Source organism: Oncorhynchus mykiss, chromosome 30, assembly GCF_013265735.2.
Source record: "Oncorhynchus mykiss isolate Arlee chromosome 30, USDA_OmykA_1.1, whole genome shotgun sequence".
NCBI lineage: Eukaryota > Metazoa > Chordata > Actinopteri > Salmoniformes > Salmonidae > Oncorhynchus > Oncorhynchus mykiss.
This window is the reverse complement of record NC_050570.1, coordinates 19,805,666-19,831,810: the sequence shown is the minus strand read 5'-3', so window position 1 is coordinate 19,831,810 and position 26,145 is coordinate 19,805,666. Positions and strand designations below refer to the sequence as shown.

Sequence of the window (26,145 nt, the reverse complement as noted above, 5' to 3'; positions counted from 1 at the left end):
GAGCCTGTAATCGAACCCACAAATGCTGATGCTCCAGATACTCAACTTGTCTAAAGAAGACCAGTTGTATTGCTTCTTTAATCAGAACAACTGTTTTCAGCTGTGCTAACATAATTGCAAAGGGGTTTTCTAATGATCAATTATCCTTTTAAAATTATACACATGGATTAGCTAACACAACGTGCCATTGGAACACAGGAGTGATGGTTGCTTATAATGGGCCTCTGTACGCCTAAGCAGATATTCCATTAAAAATCTGCAGTTTCCAGCTACAATAGTCATTTACAACATTGACAACGTCTACACTGCATTTTTGATCAATTTGATGTTATTTCAATGGATGTAAAAATGTGATGTTATTTTAATGGATATAAAAATTTGCTTTTCTTTCAAAAACAAGGACATTTCTATGTGACCCCAAACTTTTTAACGGTAGTGTATGATGGAGAGTTCCTCTGGATCAACTGACCTCCCATATGATACCTCCCCTCCCCCACAACAAAGCCCCCCGCTACCCTAAAACATCAAGAAAGAAAAAACACAATAAAAATGTTTTTATCAGTGACTCAAGAGTCAATATTATTCAAAGTCCACAAAGCAGGAAGTTATTGCAGCAGGCTGAACGTAGAGAGAAGAGGGGGGACACCTTGTAGTGAAAATGAATGAACTCACTACTATAATTCACCCTGGATATTAGCATCTGTTAAATGACTAAAATGTAAATATAGTGTGATCGGTATCACCTCACTTCTATATCCTGCCACTAGGGGTCCCTCTTCACATGATGAACACCAACATACACCGTAAAACAGTTACAATGGACATGAAAGTGTCCTATTTTATATGGTGGGGCTGTAACTCTCTCATGACTCACCAATTCAAAAGAGAGGTGCGGGCATAGTGACAGGCTGAGAGCTAAGACCTCAGCTTTGTGGCCATGGCCTTCTGTTATAGGAATATATTATGCTGCAGTAAGTCATCAATGTCAGAAAATTGACATTGAAAGTACATTTCACCAATGACAGGTCCAATCATGGATTTATTGTATAAGTTTCCAAAATACAAAGATATCTTATGAACGGAATGGAAACAATATGCACATGCACAGAACAAGAGTTCAGTCTCACTTACTTTCTCTCTCTATGCCCGCTGCCACCCTGTGCTCTCTCCTTCACCTTCCTTCCCTCCCTCTCTCTATGCCCGCTGCCACCCTGTGCTCTCTCCTTCACCTTCCTTCCCTCCCTCCCTCTCTCTATGCCCGCTGCCACCCTGTGCTCTCTCCTTCACCTTCCTTCCCTCCCTCCCTCTCTCTATGCCCGCTGCCACCCTGTGCTCTCTCCTTCACCTTCCTTCCCGCCCTCCCTCTCTCTGTGCCCGCTGCCACCCTGTGCTCTCTCCTTCACCTTCCTTCCCTCCCTCCCTCTCTCTGTGCCCGCTGCCACCCTGTGCTCTCTCCTTCACCTTCCTTCCCTCCCTCCCTCTCTCTGTGCCCGCTGCCACCCTGTGCTCTCTCCTTCACCTTCCTTCCCGCCCTCCCTCTCTCTGTGCCCGCTGCCACCCTGTGCTCTCTCCTTCACCTTCCTTCCCTCCCTCCCTCTCTCTATGCCCGCTGCCACCCTGTGCTCTCTCCTTCACCTTCCTTCCCGCCCTCCCTCTCTCTATGCCCGCTGCCACCCTGTGCTCTCTCCTTCACCTTCCTTCCCGCCCTCCCTCTCTCTGTGCCTGCTGCCACCCTGTGCTCTCTCCTTCACCTTCCTTCCCTCCCTCCCTCTCTCTATGCCCGCTGCCACCCTGTGCTCTCTCCTTCACCTTCCTTCCCGCCCTCCCTCTCTCTGTGCCTGCTGCCACCCTGTGCTCTCTCCTTCACCTTCCTTCCCGCCCTCCCTCTCTCTGTGCCCGCTGCCACCCTGTGCTCTCTCCTTCACCTTCCTTCCCGCCCTCCCTCTCTCTGTGCCTGTGTCTTACTAACATGTCCCCAGACATCTATTTTCAGCAGTGAGCACTTTCTGTGGTTTTCAAACAGAACATTAACTTTTAAGTATTTTCTTATGCTGCCTGTATCTGGTCTATCTATATATGCTGTAAGTCCACCTGGTCCCTGTCCAGGAATCTCCTGCATGCAGCCGCTCATAAGCCTTCTCTAACCAGCCAAGGATGTCAACCAGCCTCATTCAAAGAGAAGCCTTTCACAAGTGTGGTTAAAGCAGGTAACTGGGTCTGCATTACAACATAATATTGGGACAAATTCACGTATAATGTACAGTATGTGTACTAAAGTAGTAAAAAGTTTAGTATTTGGTCCCATTTTGACTTTACAAATTTGGTGGAGGCATTTGCTTTTTGTTTTGGTTGTGTTTCAAATTATTTTGTGTCCAATAGAAATGACTGTTTAATAATATACTGTGTCATTTTGGAGTAACTTTTATTGTAAATAGGAATATAATATGTTTTAAACACTTCCACATTAATGTGGATGCTACCATGATAACAGTAAATCCTGAATAAATCTTGAATAATGATGAGTGAGAAAGTTACAGGTATAAATATCATACCCCCCCCCCCCCCCCCCCCAAAAAAAAATGCTAACTCCTCCTGTTATTGAAATGGTGAGAGGACAGCATGTCTTGTGTGTTTTTTTGGGGGGGGAGGGGGGTATGATATTTATGGCTGTAACTTTCTCACTCATCATTATTCACGATTCATTCAGGACTAGTCTGTAGTCATGGTAGAATCCACATGAATGTAGAAGTGTTTAAAAACAAATTCTACTCCTATTTACAGTAAAGGTGATTCCAAAATGACACAACACATCATTTACCATTAATTTCTATTGGTCACAGAATAACCTGAAACCCACCCAAAACAAACAGCAAATGCATCCATCAAGTTTGTAGAGTCACAAACGTATATATTTTTTGGAAAAAATAAAATAATTTTAGTGCGTAAAAGAGTCACAAACCTGATCTAATCACAGTGGCTGAATAAGTACCCAATTGTCATACTTGAGTAAAAGTAAAGATACCTCAATAGAAAATGACTCAAGTAAAAATACAATAAAATACTACTTGAGTAAAAGTCTAATAGTATTTGGTTTTAAATATACTTAAGTATCAAAAGTAAATATAAGTGCTCAAATATACGTAATTATCCTAATTTTTTATTCCTTACATTAAGCAAACCAGAAGGCATCATAAAAAAAAATTATGGATAGACAGGGGCACACTCCAACACTTAAACATCAATTACAAATGAAGCATGTGTTTAGTGAGTCCGCCAGGTCAGAGGCAGTAGGGATGACCAAGGATGTTCTCTTGATACAGTAAGTGCATGAATTGAACCATTTTCTTATCCTGCTAAGCATTCAAAATGTAACGAGAACTTTTGGGTGTCAGGGAAAATGTATGGAGCAAAAAGTGTATTAGTTTCATTCGGAAAGTAATGAAGTAAAAGTAAAAGTCGTCAAAAATATAAATAGTAAAGTACAGATACCCCCAAAAATGACTTAAGTAGTACTTTAAAGTATTTTTTACTTAGTACTTTACACCACTGTGTAATCATTGTGTGCTAGGAACATGGGACCAAATATTCCACTTTGACTACTTTTATACACATATGAATTTGTCCCAATACTTTTAGTACTAGGGACTATGTACAAAGGTGCTGCAATTTCTAGATGGTTCACCTGATATAGATGAAAATACCCTCAAATTAAAGCTGTCAGTCTGCACTTTAATAACCTCATAGTCATTGTATCATTTCAAATCCAAAGTGCTGGAGTACAGAGACAAAACTAAACAAAAATTGTCACTGTCCCAATACATTTGGAGCCCACTGTATATATACAATGTACATGCAATGATTCACGAAATTAGGTACTTTGAAAATGTTTTCATACCAATACTGTCGGGTAAACAGAACCATAAATCAAACCCATAGTATACTGATGTGGGACCAGTTCTTAGATGAAACAATCACGAGTACACAATGTGAACATAGAAGGAGATGAAAGACATTTAACCAACAACCCCAGAACAAACAGAGAATTTGTTACATGTGTAGGCTCCAGTTGTAGAACTATGAGGACAGTCAAAGTCAAACACAGACCAGGCGTCCAGAGACAAGTGGAGAATGGAGAGGAGACAGGAGAGCGAGTTAAAACAAGACAGAGGACAAAGAATGGCTTGTCCAGGGCCTGTCTGCCATCAGCCCAGAGGGTAGGCCCGGGGGGCACTTGTTTGAGGGGCTCTCATGATAAATAGCCCACTACCTGATTCTGTCACAATGTCTGCCACTTGGAGAATAACACGGGTCATGGCAGAGGTTTGACACTGTGGCCTGAAGAGAGGGACAGCTAGGGCTCTCAACATGGCCATTCATCCAAACCATTCAGAATTATACAACAAGACTATATCTTAAGAGGGCTATTATAGGATAAATAAATAAAACACTCTTCACAGTTGTCTTTACTGAGATGTTTATTTGTAGGCATTAATCAATCATGATTAAGACACTGGGTCTAAGGACCCATATTCAAGTTTTGCACAAAAAGTGTCAAACAATCGATGACAGTGATAAATGTGAACCAAATTAAAAGGAAACAGATGACAACATGTTAATATAACTAATTTAGACTTTTTAATTATTCCTCGCATGAAAGGCACCAGACTGACAACATTGTGCCTGCCACCTGCCCTCCAGTGGTTGGGCATAGCATTTTTTTTTATTCGTGCCGGGTTTTACGCACTGGAAATACAGATGACAGTTTTATACAACTCAATCTCCCATATCATCTCTCACTCACACGCAAACCTGTGCTCTCCCTATCCCCCCAGAACCTGCGCTGCCCTCTTAAAATAAGCAGTGGGGGAAAATATTCAAAGCCTTCCACCTCCTCTCAACCAGCCAGCTCACACACACACACACACACACACACACACACACACACACACACACACACACACACACTTCTAGAGCGCACTGTGAAAACTTTCCCCTGCAACTGCTGAATAGGTTAGTGCCTGCGACAGGACAGCGCCGAGTGGGAAGAGACAGTGAAAGCGGAACGCATAGCCGGTTACTAGCTGCCTGGGGTTCGGGAATGGCGGAGAGTCGGAATGGTCCATTCCCTCCTTCCGAACCGCACAAGTGAACCGAACCCCGTCTCCTGCGGGTCGATTTTGTTACGTATTAGGAGGCAAAGGACAGTAAAAGAGCGAGAAAGAGACGAGGGGAGGATTGAAGTATCTAAGACAGCCTGTCGACACCACTCTCCTCTCATCTCGAGATGGTCTGCGCGCCAGGACCTCGATGGTTTCTACTTACCGCTCTCTTGCACGCTGTCGCACCCCTGGACATCCGCGAGAGACCAAGGCAATGTGACCCACCGAAGTCGGTGAGTTGTGCCCGATCGTTACAGCTACATGGTCTTTACCTGTTTCAGTAATGTCTTAAGGCAATGTCAAACATAAAGATGTCCTTGAATGGATAGCCTTCTAGCAAAATAGTTAAAGTTAATTGCAAATATCGGCCTATGTGTCTAGCCTTGCATATAACTGCCCCAAAAGGCAAATGATAAGACAAAATCCAAATAAAAGGATGTCCTATTTCTGAGTAAAATAAATGCACTTTGCTTAGACAGTGTTCCTGAATTAGTTGTTTCTATGTGCAACGGTAGGCCTACAGCAACAACAACAAAAAGTGAGATATTGTGTTGTTATTGGGTTTTGAGTAACAACCAAATGAACAATGACAATAGCAACTGCGTTTTATTGTCATGGAAATATTAACATGCTATAATAACTACTTACACGTGTAACAAGAACAATAATTATGTTCATAGCTACTTTATTAGGCTACCCTATTATATTATATTATAGCACATTTATTATTATTATTAGTAGTAGTAGGTTATTAATATGATTATTATTAGGTTATTTTTATGTCATCATATTTTATTAGGATAATCCATTATTTCAAAGATTCCTAGAATTGAAAGATTTTCCAATCAGCAAAGTTGCTTCCAATGGCACTTGACATATTCCGGTGTTTCCTCACAGAAACATGGGCTTGAAAATATGGAAGCAGTGGCCAAGCGAAATATCGTCCGCCAACCCTATGCCTGTTTATGTGGCAAAATAACGTGGGGAACACCCACCGTTTACCCACTGTTTATTTAACATTTATTTGTAAAAGTTTCAGTGACTTTTCAAAACTGATCAAGTTTCAATTAAACACGACCTATTAAAACAGCTATCGGCCATATTTGCAATATTATGGAATGGGCTCAATAGCCAAAGGGAGTCAGCCCATTCGAATTAAATTAATTTCAGTGTTCTCTTATCTGGCCGGACCGTGTTGCACTCGCTCTCCTCTGTCTTTATCGCAGTGTGAATTTATCATCAGCACAAGAGATGAATCAGAGGGAACTTAATTAGAATCATGACTGGACACAGTGCGTTCCACACGCTTGGGTATGCTACAATTTCCCAGATATTGACGCAATAAGTCTGAACTGAAATTACATGACCCCAGCACGAACGTTAATAACATATAATTTTAACCGGGCATGATGTTATCTATTAATAAAATACAAATGTTATAATACATTATTGAAAATATTTATCAGGGATAACTTGACAGTATTGCAACAACATAGTCCACAAAATTATTTTATTTGTAGTGTTGTTAATCTGTTTCATCATCTGTGATAATGGCATTATTGTCAGATATTAACTGTAGAAGTGTCCCCCCTTAAGTGTGATTTCTAATACGCCAGTACAAAGCTCTCTGTTTTGTGTCAAAAGTAATTAATTAGCCAATAAAATGGAGGTGCTCACGTCAGTGCTCCAGCGCGAGAACTCATAGAAAACACCGCGCGATGAAAGGAGAGGGCCTTTTCTCATCAACGTCTGTATGGACTTCAACTGTCCTCGTTCGATCGGACAGTAGACTCCGTGAACTTGACGAACATTCTTAGACAAGTTAATGATTAACAAATTATATGTAGGCTACACAGTTGTCAAAATATAATCAAAGTATGATGGTTAGAGAGCGGTCATCATCTGTGGATTTATTTTGTGTACTTAGGCTATGTTAATGTCCAATGTGGAATTAATTTCCAAATACATTTTTTATTTACACGTCTGAGATGATGTGTAAACATTTCAGTAAAAGACAATGCTCAATACAAAGATTGTGTGAGAAAATAATTCTAATTTAATTTATGAAAATAACAAACCCTTGCAATAGTAATAATATTTCCAAAGATTTAATGCCTTTTGGCAGGGTTTTGAAATCCTTTAGAAAATATTTTCTAATATGACAAATGTACACTGGCAGCATGACATTACAATTGCTATTTCAACTGGTGAAATGTTAATTGAAATACATTAGGAGCATGTGAAGTGAATAACATTATACGCACTTCTAAGCCTACCAAATGCTTCTATTTAATTTATTCCTCTCCCATTTTGACCAGGCTTTCCATTTGGTTTAATAACACTAAAGTGGGTTTCTCTTCGGTCCAATGTCAGTGTACTATACTGTTAATTAACTCCAATGAAAATAGATCAATTTGAACAGAATCAAGCATTTCACAAAATAATAGTTTGTCCATAGTTAGAGTTTGTTGTGCAATGCATACATCTATCTAAGAACTACTTTGATAGCCACTTTGATCATTTCATAGTCATGTTGCTTGTTTACATTTGTTCTCATTCCCATCATAACAGCATCTCAGTGATTTGCATGATGTTTTGCAGAGCTATGGTCTATGAGTGTTTTTGGAAACAGGGCATAATTGACCCCTATGAAATCTCTGGAATGTTAATGAACTGCAAGTAATAGACACATGCACAGTCCTTTTTCCATTTGATCAGAATTGTATAGTGTTTAGTAAACCAGATACATTAGCCACGTCTGACCAAATTTTAATCAAAGGCCTATGTGTGTGCATTTTGATGTTTGTGTAGGCTATCTGTTCCAATGAATGTTGCAACAACAACAAAAAAATCCTCAAGTAAAGAATATACCAGATAGGTGGATTGCAGCAGTTTCATATGGTTCATTATGTTTATACTGCTGTAACAAGCGTTGAAAAGCTTTCCAGTTCCACAGAGGCATTGGCAGCACAGCTATGCACCTCGGCAATACACTGGGGTCTGTTTACAAGGAGAAAGCTTCACTATAAACTCGCTGCCTCAGAACAGCAGACAGACAGAGAGCAGCATAGTACAGCACAGTGGAAGCTAGTTAACATGGTTTCATTGTGCCCCTGTCTTTATCTGGAGATTACAGTTCATCACATTCTATTGCATTGACCTGTATCTCAGCCAGATGTACTAAAAAGGCTGTTTTGAATCTCTTAATCACAAAATGTAGTTTCAAATGTACTATTGTAGATAGCCTTAACTCAGAAGGTTATGTTACTGTATTCCTAATGCTGATAGTCATAATCTCTCCCTCTTGTCGTCCTCCTCCCCCTCAACCCCCCTCCACCCCCATAGCAAAGTGACATGAACTCATTCCTCTGGACAGTGAAGCACCCAGCTCCCTACCCTCCATCCTATCTTTTCGGGACCATCCATGTTCCCTACACCCGTGTATGGGACTTTATCCCAGACGTCTCCAAACGGGCCTTCCAGACCAGCACCAACGTATTTTTCGAGCTGGACCTGACCGACCCCCTGACTATCTCCAAGCTGACCAGCTGCCAGCTGCTGCCCCACGGGGAGAACCTGCAGACCCTGCTGCCCCGGGACCTATATCGCCGCCTCAAACGCCACCTGGACTACGTTAAGCACATGATGCCCTACTGGATGACGGCAGACCAGCGGGGCCGGGGGCTGTACGCTGACTACCTCTTCAATGCCATCGCAGGGAATTGGGAGAGGAAGAGGCCTGTGTGGGTGATGCTGATGGTCAACTCTCTGACGGAGTCAGATGTGAGGTCGCGGGGAACCCCCGTACTGGACCTGTTCCTGGCCCAGGAGGCCGACCGCATGGGGAAGAGGACAGGAGCGGTGGAGCGGGTGGAGGAGCAGTGTCACCCCCTCAACGGACTCAACTTCTCCCAGGTAAGAGATGGGACTACATGGAGGGGGTGGGGGTTGGACATGATCATTGGAATGGGGGATATATGATTGCTGGATTCATTTTGTTGGTGGCTGGGGGCTGGAGGTTTGTGGATTTAGGGGAAGGGAGACGTCTTGGGAGGAGATGGTGAAGAATGTAGATGACAATGGGAGGAGAAAAATAGTATTAGAGATGGTATGCTTCAAAGCTTTGTAGATGGTTTTAAAGTTATGAATGTTCCTGAGCTGTACAAAACAAACAAACATGAGAGCTGAATCAGCTGACAAGGTGTCAGAATGACAGATGTTAGTGAAGGTGGGAGTGTGGGAGGGGTAGCTCTCTTTTTCCTGGGCTGAATGCCTGTCTGTGTCCTCATGATACTACCACTGCTAGTATCTTGCTCTGTAACTTAACACTGAAAGATGGACAGAATAGCCTAATTACTTGATGACATAAACATAGGGAGTATCCTTTTTTTATAACTCCTTGGAAGGGCTGTAGAGGATGGGCAACATGGAGGTCTAAATAAATGATGGCCCAGGAAGGGTTAGGCAGAGGTCAACTCGAGTGTATTTTTCCAAACTCTGGGAGGTCCAGGTACGTCTTTGATGAGCTAGGACTGGGAGGATGTTCCCCTGTAATTTATGCTCATCCGTGTGCTCTCTGGTCCTCAGAGAGCGACATACGCACACACACACACACACACACACACACACATACACGAGCACACACACACACACGCACACACACACACACACACACACACACACACACACACACACACACACACAGTGTAACAGAATCTCAGAGTGCCTGGGCCTCCATGTGACAGGCTACGAGGCTCCTGCGCTAATTTGAGAGGCACTGGCCCCACACAGCTTCTCCTCTTTCATCAGCACCTCCTAACTACGCTGTCAAAGAGCAAACACACACGCACACGCACACATCCTACTTTCCCTAACCCCTAACCCTTACAGTTAACCTAACCCTTAACCCTAAAAGTTAACCTAACCCCTAACCCTAACCCTAACCCATAACCCCTAACCCTAACTCCTAACCCTAACCTTTAACCCTAACCCTACACCTAACTCCTAACCCTAACCCATAACCCCAACCCTAACAGTTAACCTAACCCCTAACCCTAACCCCTAACCCTAACAGTTAACCTAACCCTAACCCCTAACCCTAACAGTTAACCTAACCCCTAACCCTAACCCCTAACAGTTAACCTAACCCCTAACCCTAACCCCTAACCCTAACAGTTAACCTAACCCTCCAACCTAACTGTATCCGTAACCCCGAACCCTAACCCTAACTCTAACTCCTAACCCTAACCCTAAACCTAACTCCTAAACCTAAACCTAAACCTAACCCTAACTCCTAACCCTAAACCTAACTTATAACCCTAATTCTAACCCTAACCCTAATTCTAAACCTAACCCTAAAACTAAGCCCTAAGCCTAAGCCTTTTTCCTTGTGGGTACCGATGAAATGTCCCCACTTCTGGTCCCCACAAGGATAGTAAAACCAAAAACGCACACACAGTTGACTTGCACATTCGTGGGAACCTGGAACACAACTGCCCTACATCAGAGGAATTTTGCAGAGTCAAGGCATGCACTGCTTCTCAATGTAGTAGTATACAGAATACAGTGATAATTTAAGGGGTAGTTTCTAATGACCATACCTGGAGCTAATACTATACCAGTACAACTCTAAGTGTCATTCCTGTTATTTGGTCGTCACTAGTTACCACAGCCACAAAGTGGTAAACCTTGCCTATCTACAATTTCTCTTCTTAAAATCTGATTTGAAACCTAACCCTAACCTTAACCCTAACCTTAACCACAGTGCTAAACTTATGCCTAACCCTGACCTTAAATTAATACCAAACAGCACATTTTTGTTTTAATACATTTTTACGATATAGCCAAATTGGACTTATATCCAATGAAGACTTGAGTAAATCAACAATACAAAGTGTTGGAGGACTGCCTGCCTTTCTGTTGTTCCTGGGAACAGACTGTTTTATGAGGCAGGTGTATTGTTGGATACCATTTGTGTTGTTGGAGGTTATTTTCATAAAATCTGGATAATGAATAACTTAAGTTAAACTGTGTAGTAGAATGGACTTTTGGACCTTTGAGCTCGAACCCCCCCTTTCCAAATGGTATGAAATAAGTTCAAAGCCTTAAATGAAAGTGACATGGAAACAATTATAGTCAATTATTATAATTTGAGATATAATTTGAACACTATGGTTGATTGAATCTCTCTATATGGTTGATTGGAACAAAGATGAGGTCAGATAGACTGAAAAAAGTGAGAGAGAGTGAGAGAGAGAGAGAGAAGAAAAGTACAAGAGAGAGTGAGTGAAAACGAGGGAGAGGGGGGAAAGAGTGATGTGCATCATGTCAGTGCGAACCCTAATCTGAAACATGAGCTCCACTTCTCTGGTGGGAGATCTGACTTGGGAACAGTTCCAAACCCTGCCGGCCCACATTATTATTTTTTCCCAATAAAAGTAGCTGCTTACAATATCCTGTAACTTGCTGCTCCCGCATCGCCAAGAGGGTCTCCGAAACATAAAGGCTGGTGATTCATCATCTGCCATAAGCTTTTCATAGGCACCTGGCCCCTGCACAGTCAGTGACCTAGAACTGTGTAGCTTGACCTGGGGCATGGGCTAGTCCTAGTCAGCCTCCTCTCCCCTCCCTGCCCTTCGGCTTCTCAGCATGGGGACAGAGTGGCGTCACTGGCTCAGCCATCGCTCTGGGTCCCCCGACCTCACAGAAAGTAATCTGTCCCGATGAGAGGTGGAACTGATAAAAAGTCCACCCCCCTCGTTGAGTAGTGCATCCTGTGGCAGCTCAGTGACGGAGGTGGTGGTACAGGGACCAGGCCAGTGTGGAAGCTGGGCTGCTGGGCCCTGAGAGGTTGGCGCTGGGCCCTACAGACTGGGCCCTTTGGAGCTCTCACAGACCTGATAACACTTTGGTTTCTGTGTGCAGCAGCACTGAGGCAGCAGTGAGGCTGTGGAAACAAAGGCAGAGGGAGAGCATGTTTAATCTCCAGAGCTATGGAAGGCGATGCAGGCCTACAGCTGGGTGGGCCAGCCAGCAACAAACTCTCTCCAAAGGCATGCTATCTGTACCGAGGGGGAACCTGTGGAAAGCCAGGCCGTCTAGAGGGGTGCAAGCTGGTCACCGACCTTTGTGAGAGTGTCAACAACAACCACACAACCGTCTCCCTCCCACTCCCTCGGCTCAGTGCGTACTTCTACAGTATATCTACATCTAGACCTTCTGCTGCCTGCTACTCTCTCTGCCTTTCAGCGTCTGGCCTGGTGTATAAATATCCGTATTTATTTACTCTGGGTCACGTTGCAGCCGAGGCACAGGCCCTTGACGGGGGGAGATGACATCACAGTTGTGACCCACACACACATTCATGAACACGCAGAAGTGCACCCACCCACCCACCCACACACACCCACACACACACGCACGCACGCACACTCACACGCACGCACGCACGCACACACACACACACACACACACACACACACACACACACACACACACACACACACACACACACACACACCCAAGTCTCCGCAGTTGTATTGTCACCTTAGCAGGGCCAAATCTAGTTTCTCCTCAGCAGGAGTCATGGTGGCAAGGAGGTGCCCGGTGGTGCACTGTGACAGAGACGTCTATTTCAATCAGAGTTTTGTTTCTCTGGTTTAATGGTATGGGGTGAATATTATACTCTGAGATGGTACCCTGTGTGACCAGGGAAATTAAGATCTCCCTTGTCTCGACAGGGTCAGGGAGATCGCCGACGAAGACGAGCTGTGTTCAAAACACATCACCCGGGTGTCATGTCAAATCATGACAGAACACTTCTCATTGTGTTCATTGGACGCTGTCATATAAATAATGCATATTTAAAGGGAGGAATTAGGTATCTTACCAGTCTATATTCAAATATTTACATTCCATGGCTGATGAGTAAGGATGGGTCTGGAGCGCTCCTCTGGCCGCAGGGCCTGATGACGAGTGATGGAAAAAACAGTCATCTCCTCTGCTCTCTGCTCTGCTCTGCTCCCTAACCTCCTGGCTTCTTCTGGCTCCATGCTCCCTCCCTTTGTCTCGCTCGCTCTTTTTCTCTCCATATCCTGGGGCTCTCCTTGTCCCACTGCTGAACTGTACACACCTGTATCTGCACACACAGAATAGAAGAGGAGACTAGGAAAATATACTGTAGTGCAAACACAGGGCCTCTCCTACACTATTGCCTCTATGGTTGGTACTAAGACACTGCTACTACATTGCTACAATGTTGTTATAATGTTCAGAAAAAAACACTCCAAAGGAAACACTGGTAGACGTACAACATCCATCCTCTTTTCGAGTGAAGTTAGAGAACAAGCCTTGTACGACTCCTAGTACAAATATGTGGAAAACTGGCAACAGGTATCAGACAGGATATCTGTTGGCAGGCGGGCAGAGGGGAGGGGAGGGCGGGCAGACGGCTAACCAACCAACCACTGCTCTAATGACTTAATTGGCTGCTTAATGACTAAATTGCCCTCTGCTATCCAGAACCACTTAGACTATTATACACTGTCCAGAACAGAGGCTGAGGGTAGAACCCAGTGAGGCGGAGAGAAAGGCCAAAAACATTGACAGGTCAGGAAATCAGCCTCAAAATCCTTCATCAGTGATTTAAAAACACCAATCGGGACAAGATCTTCCAGTTTAAAAGTATTTTGTAAGGTGTTCCAAGATGATGGCGCAGAGTACATAAAGCCATTTTACCAAATTCAGTTTGGACATTTGGAACAGTTAGCAGGATAAAGTCCAGCGAATGAAGAGAGTACCCACCACATTTCTGAATTTCTGAATGTTCACATTCTGAACAATAAAAATGCACAAATAAAAAGGTGGTAAACGCAAAATGGCTTTGTAAATAAAAGTATACCAGTGACTGAGCCTATGAGTGACTAGAGAAGGCCAGCCAACCCTGGTATACAAAGTGCAGTGGTGCGTAAGGGTTTTGCAGTTTAAAATAAACCTCAAAGTGCCATGGTAAAGAGTGTCAATTGATCTCAAACACTGAGCGGAAGCATTCATATATAAAATATCCCTCCCTATAGGGAGGAGGTCAGAGACCTGGCGGTGTGGTGCCAGGACAACAACCTCTCCCTCAACGTGATCAAGACAAAGGAAATGATTGTGAACTACAGGAAAAAGAGGACCCCATTCTCATTGACAGGGCTGCAGTAGAGCAGGTTGAGAGCTTCAAGTTCAAGTTCCTTGGTGTCCACATCACCAACGAACTATCATGGTCCAAACACACCAAGACAGTCGTGAAGAGGGCACGACAATGCCTATTTCTCCTCAGGAGACTTAACAGATTTGGCATGGATCCTCAGATCCTCAAAAAGTTCTACAGCTGCACCATCAAGAGAATCCTGACTGGTTGTATCACCGCCGCGTATGGCAACTGCTCACCCTCCGACCGCAAGGCAGTACAGAGGGTAGTGTGTATGGCCCAGTACGTCACTGGGGCCAAGCTTACTGTCATCCAGGACCTCTATACAAAGCCGTGTCAGAGGAAGACTCCAGTCACCCTAGCCACAGACTATTCTCTCTGCTACCGCACGGCAAGCGGTACCGGAGCGCCAAGTCTAGGTCCAAAAGGCTTCCTAATAGCTTCTACCCCAAGCCATAAGACTCCTGAACAGCTAATCAAATGGCCACCCAGACTATTTGCATTGTCACCCCCATTTTTACGCTTCTGCTATTCTCTGTTTATTATCTATGCATAGTCACTTTACCTCTACCTACATGTACATATTACCTCAATTACCTTGACTAACCGGTACCCCCTCTATATAGCCTCACTACTGTTATTTTATTGTTGGATTTTCTTATTACATTTTTTTATTTATTTATTTTTTGCTTCAGTTTATTTTAGTAAATACTTTCTTAACACTTATTTTTCTTAAAATTACATTGTTGGTTAAGGGCTTGTAAGTAAGCATTTTATTGTAAGGTCTACACCTGTAGAAAGATGTGAAAGATCGACAGGTGTAGACCGGCGCATGTGAAAAATACGATTTGATTTGATATAGTTAATTTCTTTGCAAATGGGAGGCGTGTCTTATTGAAAATGGGAGGCGTGTCTTATTGCAAATGGGAGGCGTGTCTTATTGCAAACGGGAGGCGTGTCTTATTGCAAATGGGAGGCGTGTCTTATTGCAAATGGGAGGCGTGTCTTATTGCAAACGGGAGGCATGTTTTGGAGTATTTTATTCTGTCCAGGCTTCCTTCTTTTCACTCTGTCATTTAGGTTATCATTGTGGAATAACTACAATGTTGTTGATCGATCCTCAGTTTTCTCCTATCACAGCCATTAAACTCTGTAACTATTTTAAAGTCACCATTGGCCTCATGGTGAAATCCCTGACCGGTTTACTTCCTCTCCGGCAACTGAACTAGGAAGGAAGCCTGTATCTTTGTAGTGACTGGGTGTATTGATACACCATTCAAAGTGTAATTAATAACTTAACCATGCTCAAAGGGATATTCAATGTCTGCTTTTTTTATACCCATCTACCAATAGGTGCTGTTCTTTGCGAGGCATTGGAAAACCTCCCTGGTCTTTGTGGTTGAATCTGTTTCAACTTCACTGCTCGACGGAGGGACCTTGTAGATAATTGTGTGTCTGGGGTACAGAGATGAGGTATACAAATATCATGTTAAACACTATTATTGTGCACATTTTTACTCCTGAACATAATTAGGCTTGCCATTACAAAGGGGTTAAATACAGTGCCTTGCGAAAGTATTCGGCCCCCTTGAACTTTGCGACCTTTTGCCACATTTCAGGCTTCAAACATAAAGATATAAAACTGTATTTTTTTGTGAAGAATCAACAACAAGTGGGACACAATAGTGAAGTGGAACGACATTTATTGAATATTTCAAACTTTTTAACAAATCAAAAACTGAAAAATTGGGCGTGCAAAATTATTCAGCCCCTTTACTTTCAGTGCAGCAAACTCTCTCCAGAAGTTCAGTGAGGATCTCTGAATGATCCAATGTTGACCTAAATGACTAATGATGATAAATACAATCCACCTGTGTGTAATCAAGTCTCCGTATAAATGCACCTGCACTGTGATAGTCTCAGAGGTCCGTTAAAAGCGCAGAGAGCATCATGAAGAACAAGGAACACACCAGGCAGGTCCGAGATACTGTTGTGAAGAAGTTTAAAGCCTGATTTGGATACAAAAAGATTTCCCAAGCTTTAAACATCCCAAGGAGCACTGTGCAAGCGATAATATTGAAATGGAAGGAGTATCAGACCACTGCAAATCTACCAAGACCTGGCCGTCCCTCTAAACTTTCAGCTCATACAAGGAGAAGACTGATCAGAGATGCAGCCAAGAGGCCCATGATCACTCTGGATGAACTGCAGAGATCTACAGCTGAGGTGGGAGACTCTGTCCATAGGACAACAATCAGTTGAATATTGCACAAATCTGGCCTTTATGGAAGTGGCAAGAAGAAAGCCATTTCTTAAAGATATCCATAAAAAGTGTCGTTTAAAGTTTGCCACAAGCCACCTGGGAGACACACCAAACATGTGGAAGAAGGTGCTCTGGTCAGATGAAACCAAAATTGAACTTTTTGGCAACAATGCAAAACGTTATGTTTGGCATAAAAGCAACACAGCTGAACACACCATCCCCACTGTCAAACATGGTGGTGGCAGCATCATGGTTTGGGCCTGCTTTTCTTCAGCAGGGACAGGGAAGATGGTTAAAATTGATGGGAAGATGGATGGAGCCAAATACAGGACCATTTTGGAAGAAAACCTGATGGATTCTGCAAAAGACCTGAGACTCGGACGGAGATTTGTCTTCCAACAAGACAATGATCCAAATCATAAAGGAAAATCTACAATGGAATGGTTCAAAAATAAACATATCCAGGTGTTAGAATGGCCAAGTCAAAGTCCAGACCTGAATCCAATCGAGAATCTGTGGAAAGAACTGAAAACTGCTGTTCACAAATGCTCTCCATCCAACCTCACTGAGCTCGAGCTGTTTTGCAAGGAGGAATGGGAAAAAATTTCAGTCTCTCGATGTGCAAAACTGATAGAGACATACCCCAAGCGACTTACAGCAGTAATCGCAGCAAAAGGTGGCGCTACAAAGTATTAACTTAAGGGGGCTGAATAATTTTGCACGCCCAATTTGTCAGTTTTTGATTTGTTAAAAAAGTTTGAAATATCCAATAAATGTCGTTCCACTTCATGATTGTGTCCCACTTGTTGTTGATTCTTCACAAAAAATACAGTTTTTTATCTTTATGTTTGAATGAATGAAAAAGGTCGCAAAGTTCAAGGGGGCCGAATACTTTCGCAAGGCACTGTACTTATTGATTCAAGACATTTCAGCTTTTCATTTTTAATTCATTTGTAAAAATGTCCTAAAGTATAAATCCACTTTGACATTATGGGATATTGTGTGTAGGCCAGTGACACAAAATCACAATATAATCCAAGTCTGTAACAACAAAATGTGGAAAAAGTCAAGGGGTGTGAATACTTTGTGAAGGCACTATATGAGACTGTATGTCTATTCTAAAGTTAGCTTCATGATAGATCTATATCCGTGTCGTCTGGAGAAACACCATGACCCCTCTAGCATCTCTGAATACCTGGCCAGAGGAGAGGACCTCGATCAGTAATGAATTCACCACATTGTCACTGAGCAAAGTGCTGTTGAGGTAGCCACTATAATGAGACAGAGTGGGCTAGATAGAGTGCTATCCCATACCGTTGGGTTCCCAGTGCCAAAATCATCATTTTTTTGTATCCCACATTCCTGTTTTAAACAGAGCACTGGTTCCTACCTTTACTTTAATGGCCTGATGTCACGCTATGGGTCATCCTCCTACGCCTGCTCTTTCTCTCAGAGCTGACACTCTCTCCTCTTTCTCTCTCTTTCGTGGGTCTCGTCTCCTCCAGCCAGCCCAGGTCTGTGATGTATTAAAGGGTGTCATCACATTAACCTCTCCTCTCTCTGTCTCCTCTCTCTCCCCCTCTCTCTCTTCTCTCTCTCTCTCTCTCTCTCTCGCTCTCTCTCACTCTCTCTCCCTCTCTCTCTCTCTCCTCTCTCGTTCTCTCTCTCACACACACCACAGTGACCAATGCAGTTGAAACACACTCACATACAGATGTAGGATCTTAATTTGATCACCCTGTTGCAGGATAACTTTCCTGCAATGCGGGACATTTAAAACTTGTAGTGTATTTGAGGTTTACATAGACTTCGGAAGTTTGTCATTTCTACTTTCTACTGAAATTTACATTCATTATAAACCAACATAATAATTCACATTTCCTGTTGGTGTTCTCACTGTACCTCTGGTCAGGGTGGGTTGGTTGGTCTGTAGAGGCCCACCCAATCAGGCTGGCTTAAAATATATAAATTAAATAAATTCATTTAATTTGTTGTCTGTGTTGTCTCCGAACTAATCAGAAATGTGTAAAAAATGCACTAGTAGGGTCCTGGGATCTAATTGGTTGTACCCCCCCCCTCCCCCACACACACACACACACACACACACGTACCTACTAGCTAACTGTGCAAAAATTGTTTTAACCCTCTGCAGTTCTTTGCTAATGCAAACTAACGCTAGCTAGTCACAAGTTATGGCAAAACAAAGTTCACTCATGCGCTTTTTCAAATAGCCACTGATGGAGGATGAAGACACAACACCTGCTCCACTACCTCCATCGGTCGAGTCCAATCCTTCAGTCGTCGTCGGCCATTTAGTAGGCTAGCTTGTGATCCCATGAGGAGGTTTGTATGGCTACTGCATCGACTTCCACAGCACAGCTAGCTCACCATCCCCCGGCCCACCTCATTTTCAATTTTATTGGCTGGAATACAGTTCGACTAGGGATGCTGTTTTCTGTAAAATGTGTAGACATTTCCCCAATGCCACTATGGAAGGCCAATACATGCTTCAAGCACCAGGCTAGCAAACCTCACTCTTTTGTACTGGATACATTTGAAGGCTACAGTTCAAGCCATTGCTATCAAAGCCTGGGTCATGTTTTAAATCAATCTATTCATTTGTAGAGAACAATTGTGATCATGTCAAAGGGGTTCTGGATATTGTTATGTTATGCGCTAAACAGGACATACAGTTGAAGTCGGAAGTTTACATATACTTAGGTTGGAGTCATTAAAACTTGTGTTTCAACCACTCCACACATTTCTTGTTAACAAACTATAGTTTTGGCAAGTTGGTTAGGACATCTACTTTGTGCACGACACAAGTGACACAGCTTGTAAAATTCCAGAAAATGATGTCATGGCTTTAGAAGCGTCTGATAGGCAAAGTGACATCATTTGAGTCAATTGGAGGTGTACCTGTGGATGTATTTCAAGGCCTACCTCCAATCTCAGTGCCTATTTGCTTGACATCATGGGGAAATCAAAAGAAATCAGCCAAGACCTCAGAAAACAAACTGTAGACCTCCACAAGTCTGGTTCATACTTGGGAGCAATTTCCAAAATGCCTGAAGGTACCACGTTCATCTGTACAAACAATAGTACGCAAGTATAAGCACCATGGGACCACGTAGCCGTCATACCACTCAGGAAGGAGACGCATTCTGTCTCCTAGAGATGAATGTACATTGGTGCGAAAAGTGCAACTCAATCCCAGAACAACAGCAAAGGACCTTGTGAAGATGCTGGAGGAAACAGGTACAAAAGTATCTATATCCACAGTAAAATTAGTCCTATATTGAGATAACCTGAAAGGCCGCTCAGCAAGGAAGAAGCCACTGCTCCAAAACCACCATAAAAAAAGCCAGACTATGGTTCGCAACTGCACATGGGGACAAAGATGGTACTTTTTGGAGAAATGTCCTCTGGTCTGATGAAACAAAAATAGAACTGTTTGGCCATATTGACGATTGTTATGTTTGGAGGAAAAAGGGGGAGGCCTGCAAGCCGAAGAACACATCCCAACCATGAAGCATGGGGGTGGCAGCATCATGTTGTGGGGTTACTTTGCTGCAGGAGGGACTAGTGCACTTCACAAAATAGATGGCATCACGAGTAAGGAAAATTATGTGGATATATTGAAGAAACATTTCAAGACATCAGTCAGGAAGTTAAGGCTTGGTCGCAAATGGGTCTTCCAAATGGACAATGACCCCAAGCTGGATTCCAAAATTGTGGTAAAATGGCTTAAGGACAACAAAGTCTAGGTATTGGAGTGACGATAGATTAATGAGTCCAGACATTCAACACGAGCTGCTTGGGACGACAGCCTCCCTACTATTGCGCAAGATCAAAGCAGAGCTCTGGGAATCCTCTTTTGAGGATGCAGAATTAACCATGTTTATTCAGCAACTGCTTCGAAAAGTCAGGGGAGGTCAGGAATTCCCATCCCTTATTGATGTTTTGGACAGCTGCAGCCCTGACATTTTCCCTAACATCAATAGACTACTAAGTGCCATCATCACCCTCCTATGACTGCATGTACTGTTAAGAGACTATTCTCCCCTACAGGCCGTATCAAAACATCCAGCAGATCTTGAATGCTGACTGCACATATCAACAATCTAGCCCTGTTGTCCTTTGAAAGGGAAGTCAGTGACTCTGGACTATGATTAAATCATTTTCAACACCAAGTTATACCTTGTGCTGTAAAACGTGAAACACACAATAAAGGTTAAGTCTGAGTACTGTTTATTTATGATTTAGCATAATGTTTTCATGCCTGCCTTGGTAGGCCAGGCCTATTTGTGTTTTATTTAAAAAATGAGCTACTGTATTCATTCCCTGCATGATATGAGGCTATGTATGATGTGTTCATGTTTTCACGCCTACTTGGGTAGGCCAGGTTTATGTTTGCTGATTCAAGTGAGCTAGTGTATTCCACCCGCCGTGGGATTATGTTTCATGATTTCATTTTTCATGCCTGAATGTCTGTAGAGTAGCATTTTATTATTCAAAGTGAGCTATTCACTTCATATGCAGTACAGTTCAAGATAGCCCTAAAGTGTTTGTATTGTAACATGTGTGTCTGTTTTTCTGTGGCAAAAAGTGTGCACTTTTGGGCTTAATGAAAACACTTTCGCGGCTTTCTATTCCTGCTTGCTTTTTTGCACAATAAGCTGTTTGCGCATATTCCAATCCAGTACCGAGCTGGTGTCTGGCGGATGCGCTGACCATGGTCCTGGAATCCACCTGTGGTGCCTGTACTGTAGAGCGCTCCTTTGAGTGGGAGTGGCAGATCTGATCTGATAATATGTTGATTATTTCATGAGTTTGGACTGAACACTTCATCCATTATCTGTATTTTGTGACAGTATCATTTTTCCCATTTTATCACTGCACTTGTCTGCTGCTGTATAATCTCTCTCTCTCTCTCTCTCTCTCTCTCTCTCTCTCTCTCTCTCTCTCTATCTATCTCTGTCTCTCTCTCTCTCTCTCAATGTGTTGTTGATAGACATGTTTTGCATTTCATTATGTTTGTTTACTGTCAGACGTGGACTCAGACAGTTGGCCTGTTTTGTCAGCAGTGTTGTCAGCGGTTGTGTAGTTGCGCATTTGCGCTGCCTACTTGGTAATAGTCTAGGGCTTGTTTGTCAAGGGAAATGTTTGTATTTTTTTGGTCAAATTTATTCTGTGTTATGTGTTAAATGATGCAATGTTATTGCACTCATTTTTACTGAAATATGTCTGGGTATTTTTGCTGTATTTCTGCTGGCAAATGTATGCCCAGCCACACAGCAATTTCTACCTACACCGCTGGTTATATGAGGTAGCGGCTGATTGATTGCAGACAGGAATGTGACTCAGTGATTTCCTGAGCATCCAAAGTTTTCCTGCCTGGAACCATGTTGTCTGTCAAAGCGTGATAAGTAAACATCTCAGATCCAAATCACATACAGTGCCTTCACAAAGTATTCACACCCCTTGACTTTTTCCACATTTTGTTGTTAGAGCCTGAATTTAAAACGGATTCAAATGAGATGTTGTGTCACTGGCCTACACACAATAACCCATAATATCAAAGTGAAATTATTTTTATAGACATTTTAGCAAATTAATTCAAAATGAAAAGTTGAAATGTTATGAGTCAATAAGTATTCAACCCTTTTGTTATGGCACGCCTAAATAAGTTAGAGTAAGGTCACATACTAAGATGCATGGACTCACTCTGTGTGTAATAATAGTGTTTAACATGATTTTTGAATGACTACCTCATCTCTGTACCCTACACATACAATTATCTGTAAGGTCCCTCAGTCGAGTATTGAATTTCAGACACAGATTCAACCACAAAGACCAGGGAGGTTTTCCAATACCTCACAAAGAAGGGCACCTATTGGTAGATGGGTCAAAATAAAAAAATGCAGACATTGAATATCCCTTTGAGTATGGTGAAGTTATTAATTGCACTTTGGATGGTGTATCAATACACCCACTCAATACAGTCAGTTGCTCAGTTGCTGGAGAGGAAGGAAACAGCTCAGAGATGTCACCATGAGGCCAATGGTGACTTTAAAACAGTTACAGCATTTAATGGCTGTAGAATAAAAATATTATAAAAACATGCATCCTGTTTACAACAAGGCACTAAAGTAATACCGCAAAAAATGTGGCAAAACAATTAACTTTTTGTCCTGAATACAAAGTGTTATGTTTTGGGCAAATCCAACACAACACATCACTGAGTATCACTCTTCATATTTTCAGCATAGTGGTGGCTGCATCATGTTATGGGTATGCTTGTCGTCGGCAAGAACTAGGGAGTTTTCTTGCATAAAAAGAAGCGGAATAGAGATAAGCACAGGCAAAATCCTAGAGGAAAGCCTGGTTCAGTTGGCTTTCCAACAGACACTGGGAGACAAATTCACCTTTCAGCAGGACAGTAACACAAGGCCAAATATACACTGCAGTTGCTTACCAAGATGACATTGAATGTTCCTGAGTGGCCTAGTTACACTTTTGAATTAAATCAGCTTGAAAATGTATGGCAAGACTTCCAAATGGCTGTCTAGCGATGATCAACAACCAACTTGACAGAACTTGAAGAAGTTTCTAAAGAATACTATACAAATAATGTACAATCCAGGTGTGCAAAGCTCTTAGAAACTTACCCAGAAAGACTCACAGTTGTAATCACTGCCAAATGTGCTTCTACAAGGTGTGAATACTTATGTATATATATAAATGAGATCATTTCTGTATTTCATTTTCAATACATTTGCAAACAAAATTCAAACATGTTTTCTCTTTGTCATTATGGGTTGTTGGGTATAGATGGGTGAGAGAAAAAAATCAGTTTCGTCCATTTTAGAAGTGCTCAGCATATGTGGAAACTCCTTCAAAACTGTTGGAAAAGCATTCCGTGTGACTACATCATGAAACTGGTTGAGAGAATGCCAAAAGTGTGCAAAGCTGTCATCAAGGCAAAAGGGTGGCTACTTTGAAGAATCTAAAATCTAAAACCTATTTTAATTTGTTTAACACTTTTTTGGTCACTACATGATTTCAAATGTGTTATTTCATAGTTTTGATGTCTTCACTATAATTCTACAATGTAGAAAATAGTAAAAATAAAGAAAAACCCTTGAATGTGTAGGTGTGTCCAAACTTTTGACTGGTACTTTTGACTGATATTTCTGTATTTCATTTTCAATACATTAGCAAAAATGTGTCGTTATAGGGTATTGTGTGTAGATAGATGAGAAAAACAATATAAATATGATTTAATCAATTTTGAATTCAGGCTGTAACACAACAAAATGTGAAATAAATCAAGGGGTATGAATACTTTCTGAAGGCACTGTACGTTATAACCACCTCACATTGCTCTCTATATCTGGGTGTTGGTGTGTTGTTGTCTGTGCACAAATGCTTACATTTGTATGTCTATCTGAGACTCATTGTCACAGATCATGGTCACAGATCATTAGCCTTGAGAAATGAAGTGTGTGTATGTGTGTGTGTGCATGTGTGTGTGTGTGTGTGTGTGTGCACGTGTGTGTGTGTCATAGGGAGGCTTGTCGGGGCTTACAGGAGCGTAAGTGGAGGCCTCTCACTGAACCCTGCTTTAATATGTTCCATGCGTCTCTTCCCTCTTTGCCCTGTCCCCAGGTATACACACCCAGAGGCACTTCAGCTCCGCTCACCCCCACCTCACACCCCCTATCAACTCCTTCCCCCTCAACACTCTGAAAGTGTTTCAGGCCTGACTCTGCACCTCTGTACAAGTCGTGTATTATTAAAGACGAACTCAAACTGCCTCAGCTCTGAGTCTTTTCCTATCCGGAAGATAGGGGTCCATAACTGTTTGAGGGGTATTTAGCAGGGATGCTCTTAGACTGGCCCTTTTTTTTGTTCAATCAGTACTGATTGAGGTCTCAGCCTAGACTATTCCTCCACTGACACTGACAGAGTCAGAGTGTTCATGACTCGGGTCGTCCGTCCTCCCCAACCCCCAGACTGATGTGCAAACCGCCAGTTGGAGCTCTTGAAACTGAGCTTCTCTTGTAAACATTTACTGGGGTGCACATAAATCCTCTGATTCCCGCTGTACCCCCGCGCAACCACATGGATCAACGCCCGTCCCCCCTATCCCCCTGTCTCTCCCCAGGCTAGCAGGATGGGAGGCGGGGAGGGCAGGAGACAGGCTACACTGACATTAACAAGGCCTCAAACACACAAGCACTGGTACTAACTCACTGAGGTCTGTGGGGAGAAGTGACAGCACAGCAGTTAGCCCAAAGCCCATGTATCCCTGTTTAAAAGCAGCACTATGTTCAGATCTCTTCATTGAGTGTTTTATGAGAACACACTGATCCCTGGGTCTATCTTGGCTCTGGGTTGACCCAGTAATGGAGTGGTGAGGTCAGGGCTGGATGGGATAGCTGCACTGCTCACCATTGTCAACATCATTGTTATCAGTAGGAAGGAGATCCCTCACAGTGATTTGAGGAAGGTCATGTTGCACTCCCCATCCTGTTTCTGTAATGGATTGGCAAGGGTGTAACTAGAACACACTTATATTATAAGGTGTACCCTGTGGGAATGTGTACACACACCATTGCAGGCACGCATTCATATTCAGTACATGTTCAGTACATGTCTGTGTGCGTTCCTGTGTGTTTGGCTGCATTTGAAATATCAGGCCAGGTTTTTTAGAAGAACACAGTTCAGCATGGAGGCAGCGTTTAGAAACCCGATCCCAAAACAACAGCAACTCAGGCCTTCAATGGGAAGACTTAATATCACAGAAAAATCTACGACTATGAAAGTGTTTCACTTTGTTAAAATCCCAACTGCTAATCTCTGGGCGATAAACACATTCGACCTCCATGTTCCCTCCACTGTTGGCCAGGAGAGTTCAGGAATTTGCTGCTTACGAAGGTTTCATTCCCAGGACTTGCTTAGAGCAGAAATTGAATTGACTGAGGGAGTAGGTTGCCCCTTAAATTACCCACATCCCCCAATCTCCCATACTTACTCCTCCCTTCTGTGCTGCTATATGACTCTGACTATATGGCTGATTCCCTGTGACTGGCTGAATGGTGGAGAGCAGGCTAGTGGTTGTGCTCTATTGTTCAGGCCAGTTGTTGTGCCGGGAATTGGAATTATGGAATTCCGCTCCCCTTCTTTTGACGTGTGACCTCGACAGGCCTTACCCTGAGACCTGGGAACCAGGACGAGAGGAGGGAGAGTACAGAGAGAGAAAATGAGAAAAGGAGAGGGAAAATAACAGAGAGAAGGATATACAGAAAGAGAGATTAATGATGCACCGATATGACATTTTTGGCCGATACCAAAATCCGATATTTTCCTTGCCCAAACAAAAACCTGCTACCGATAACCGATATTTAACATTTTAGCTACCTTTTAAGCATTCTAGTACAGTTACATAGTTAACACACACACGGACGCAGCGGTCTAAGGCACTGCATTTCAGTGCAAGAGGCATCACTTCAGTCCCTGGTTCG

At 42.8% G+C, this 26,145-nt stretch overlaps 1 protein-coding gene across 2 annotated transcripts in view; it reads left to right on the top strand.

Moving 5' to 3' along the window:
• Positions 1-4,915: 4,915 nt before the first annotated feature.
• Positions 4,916-26,145, top strand: part of LOC110521498 (metalloprotease TIKI2) — a 106,361-nt gene continuing 85,131 nt past the window's right edge. Inside the window, exons 1-2 of one of the 2 annotated variants that reach the window (XM_036969003.1) lie at positions 4,916-5,392; positions 8,505-9,074. In XM_036969003.1, coding sequence (XP_036824898.1) covers positions 5,285-5,392; positions 8,505-9,074 — 678 coding nt within the window. In that variant the 5' untranslated portion in view covers positions 4,916-5,284. The remainder of the gene's footprint in view (positions 5,393-8,504; positions 9,075-26,145) is intronic. The other variant, XM_036969004.1, reaches the window with a different exon arrangement.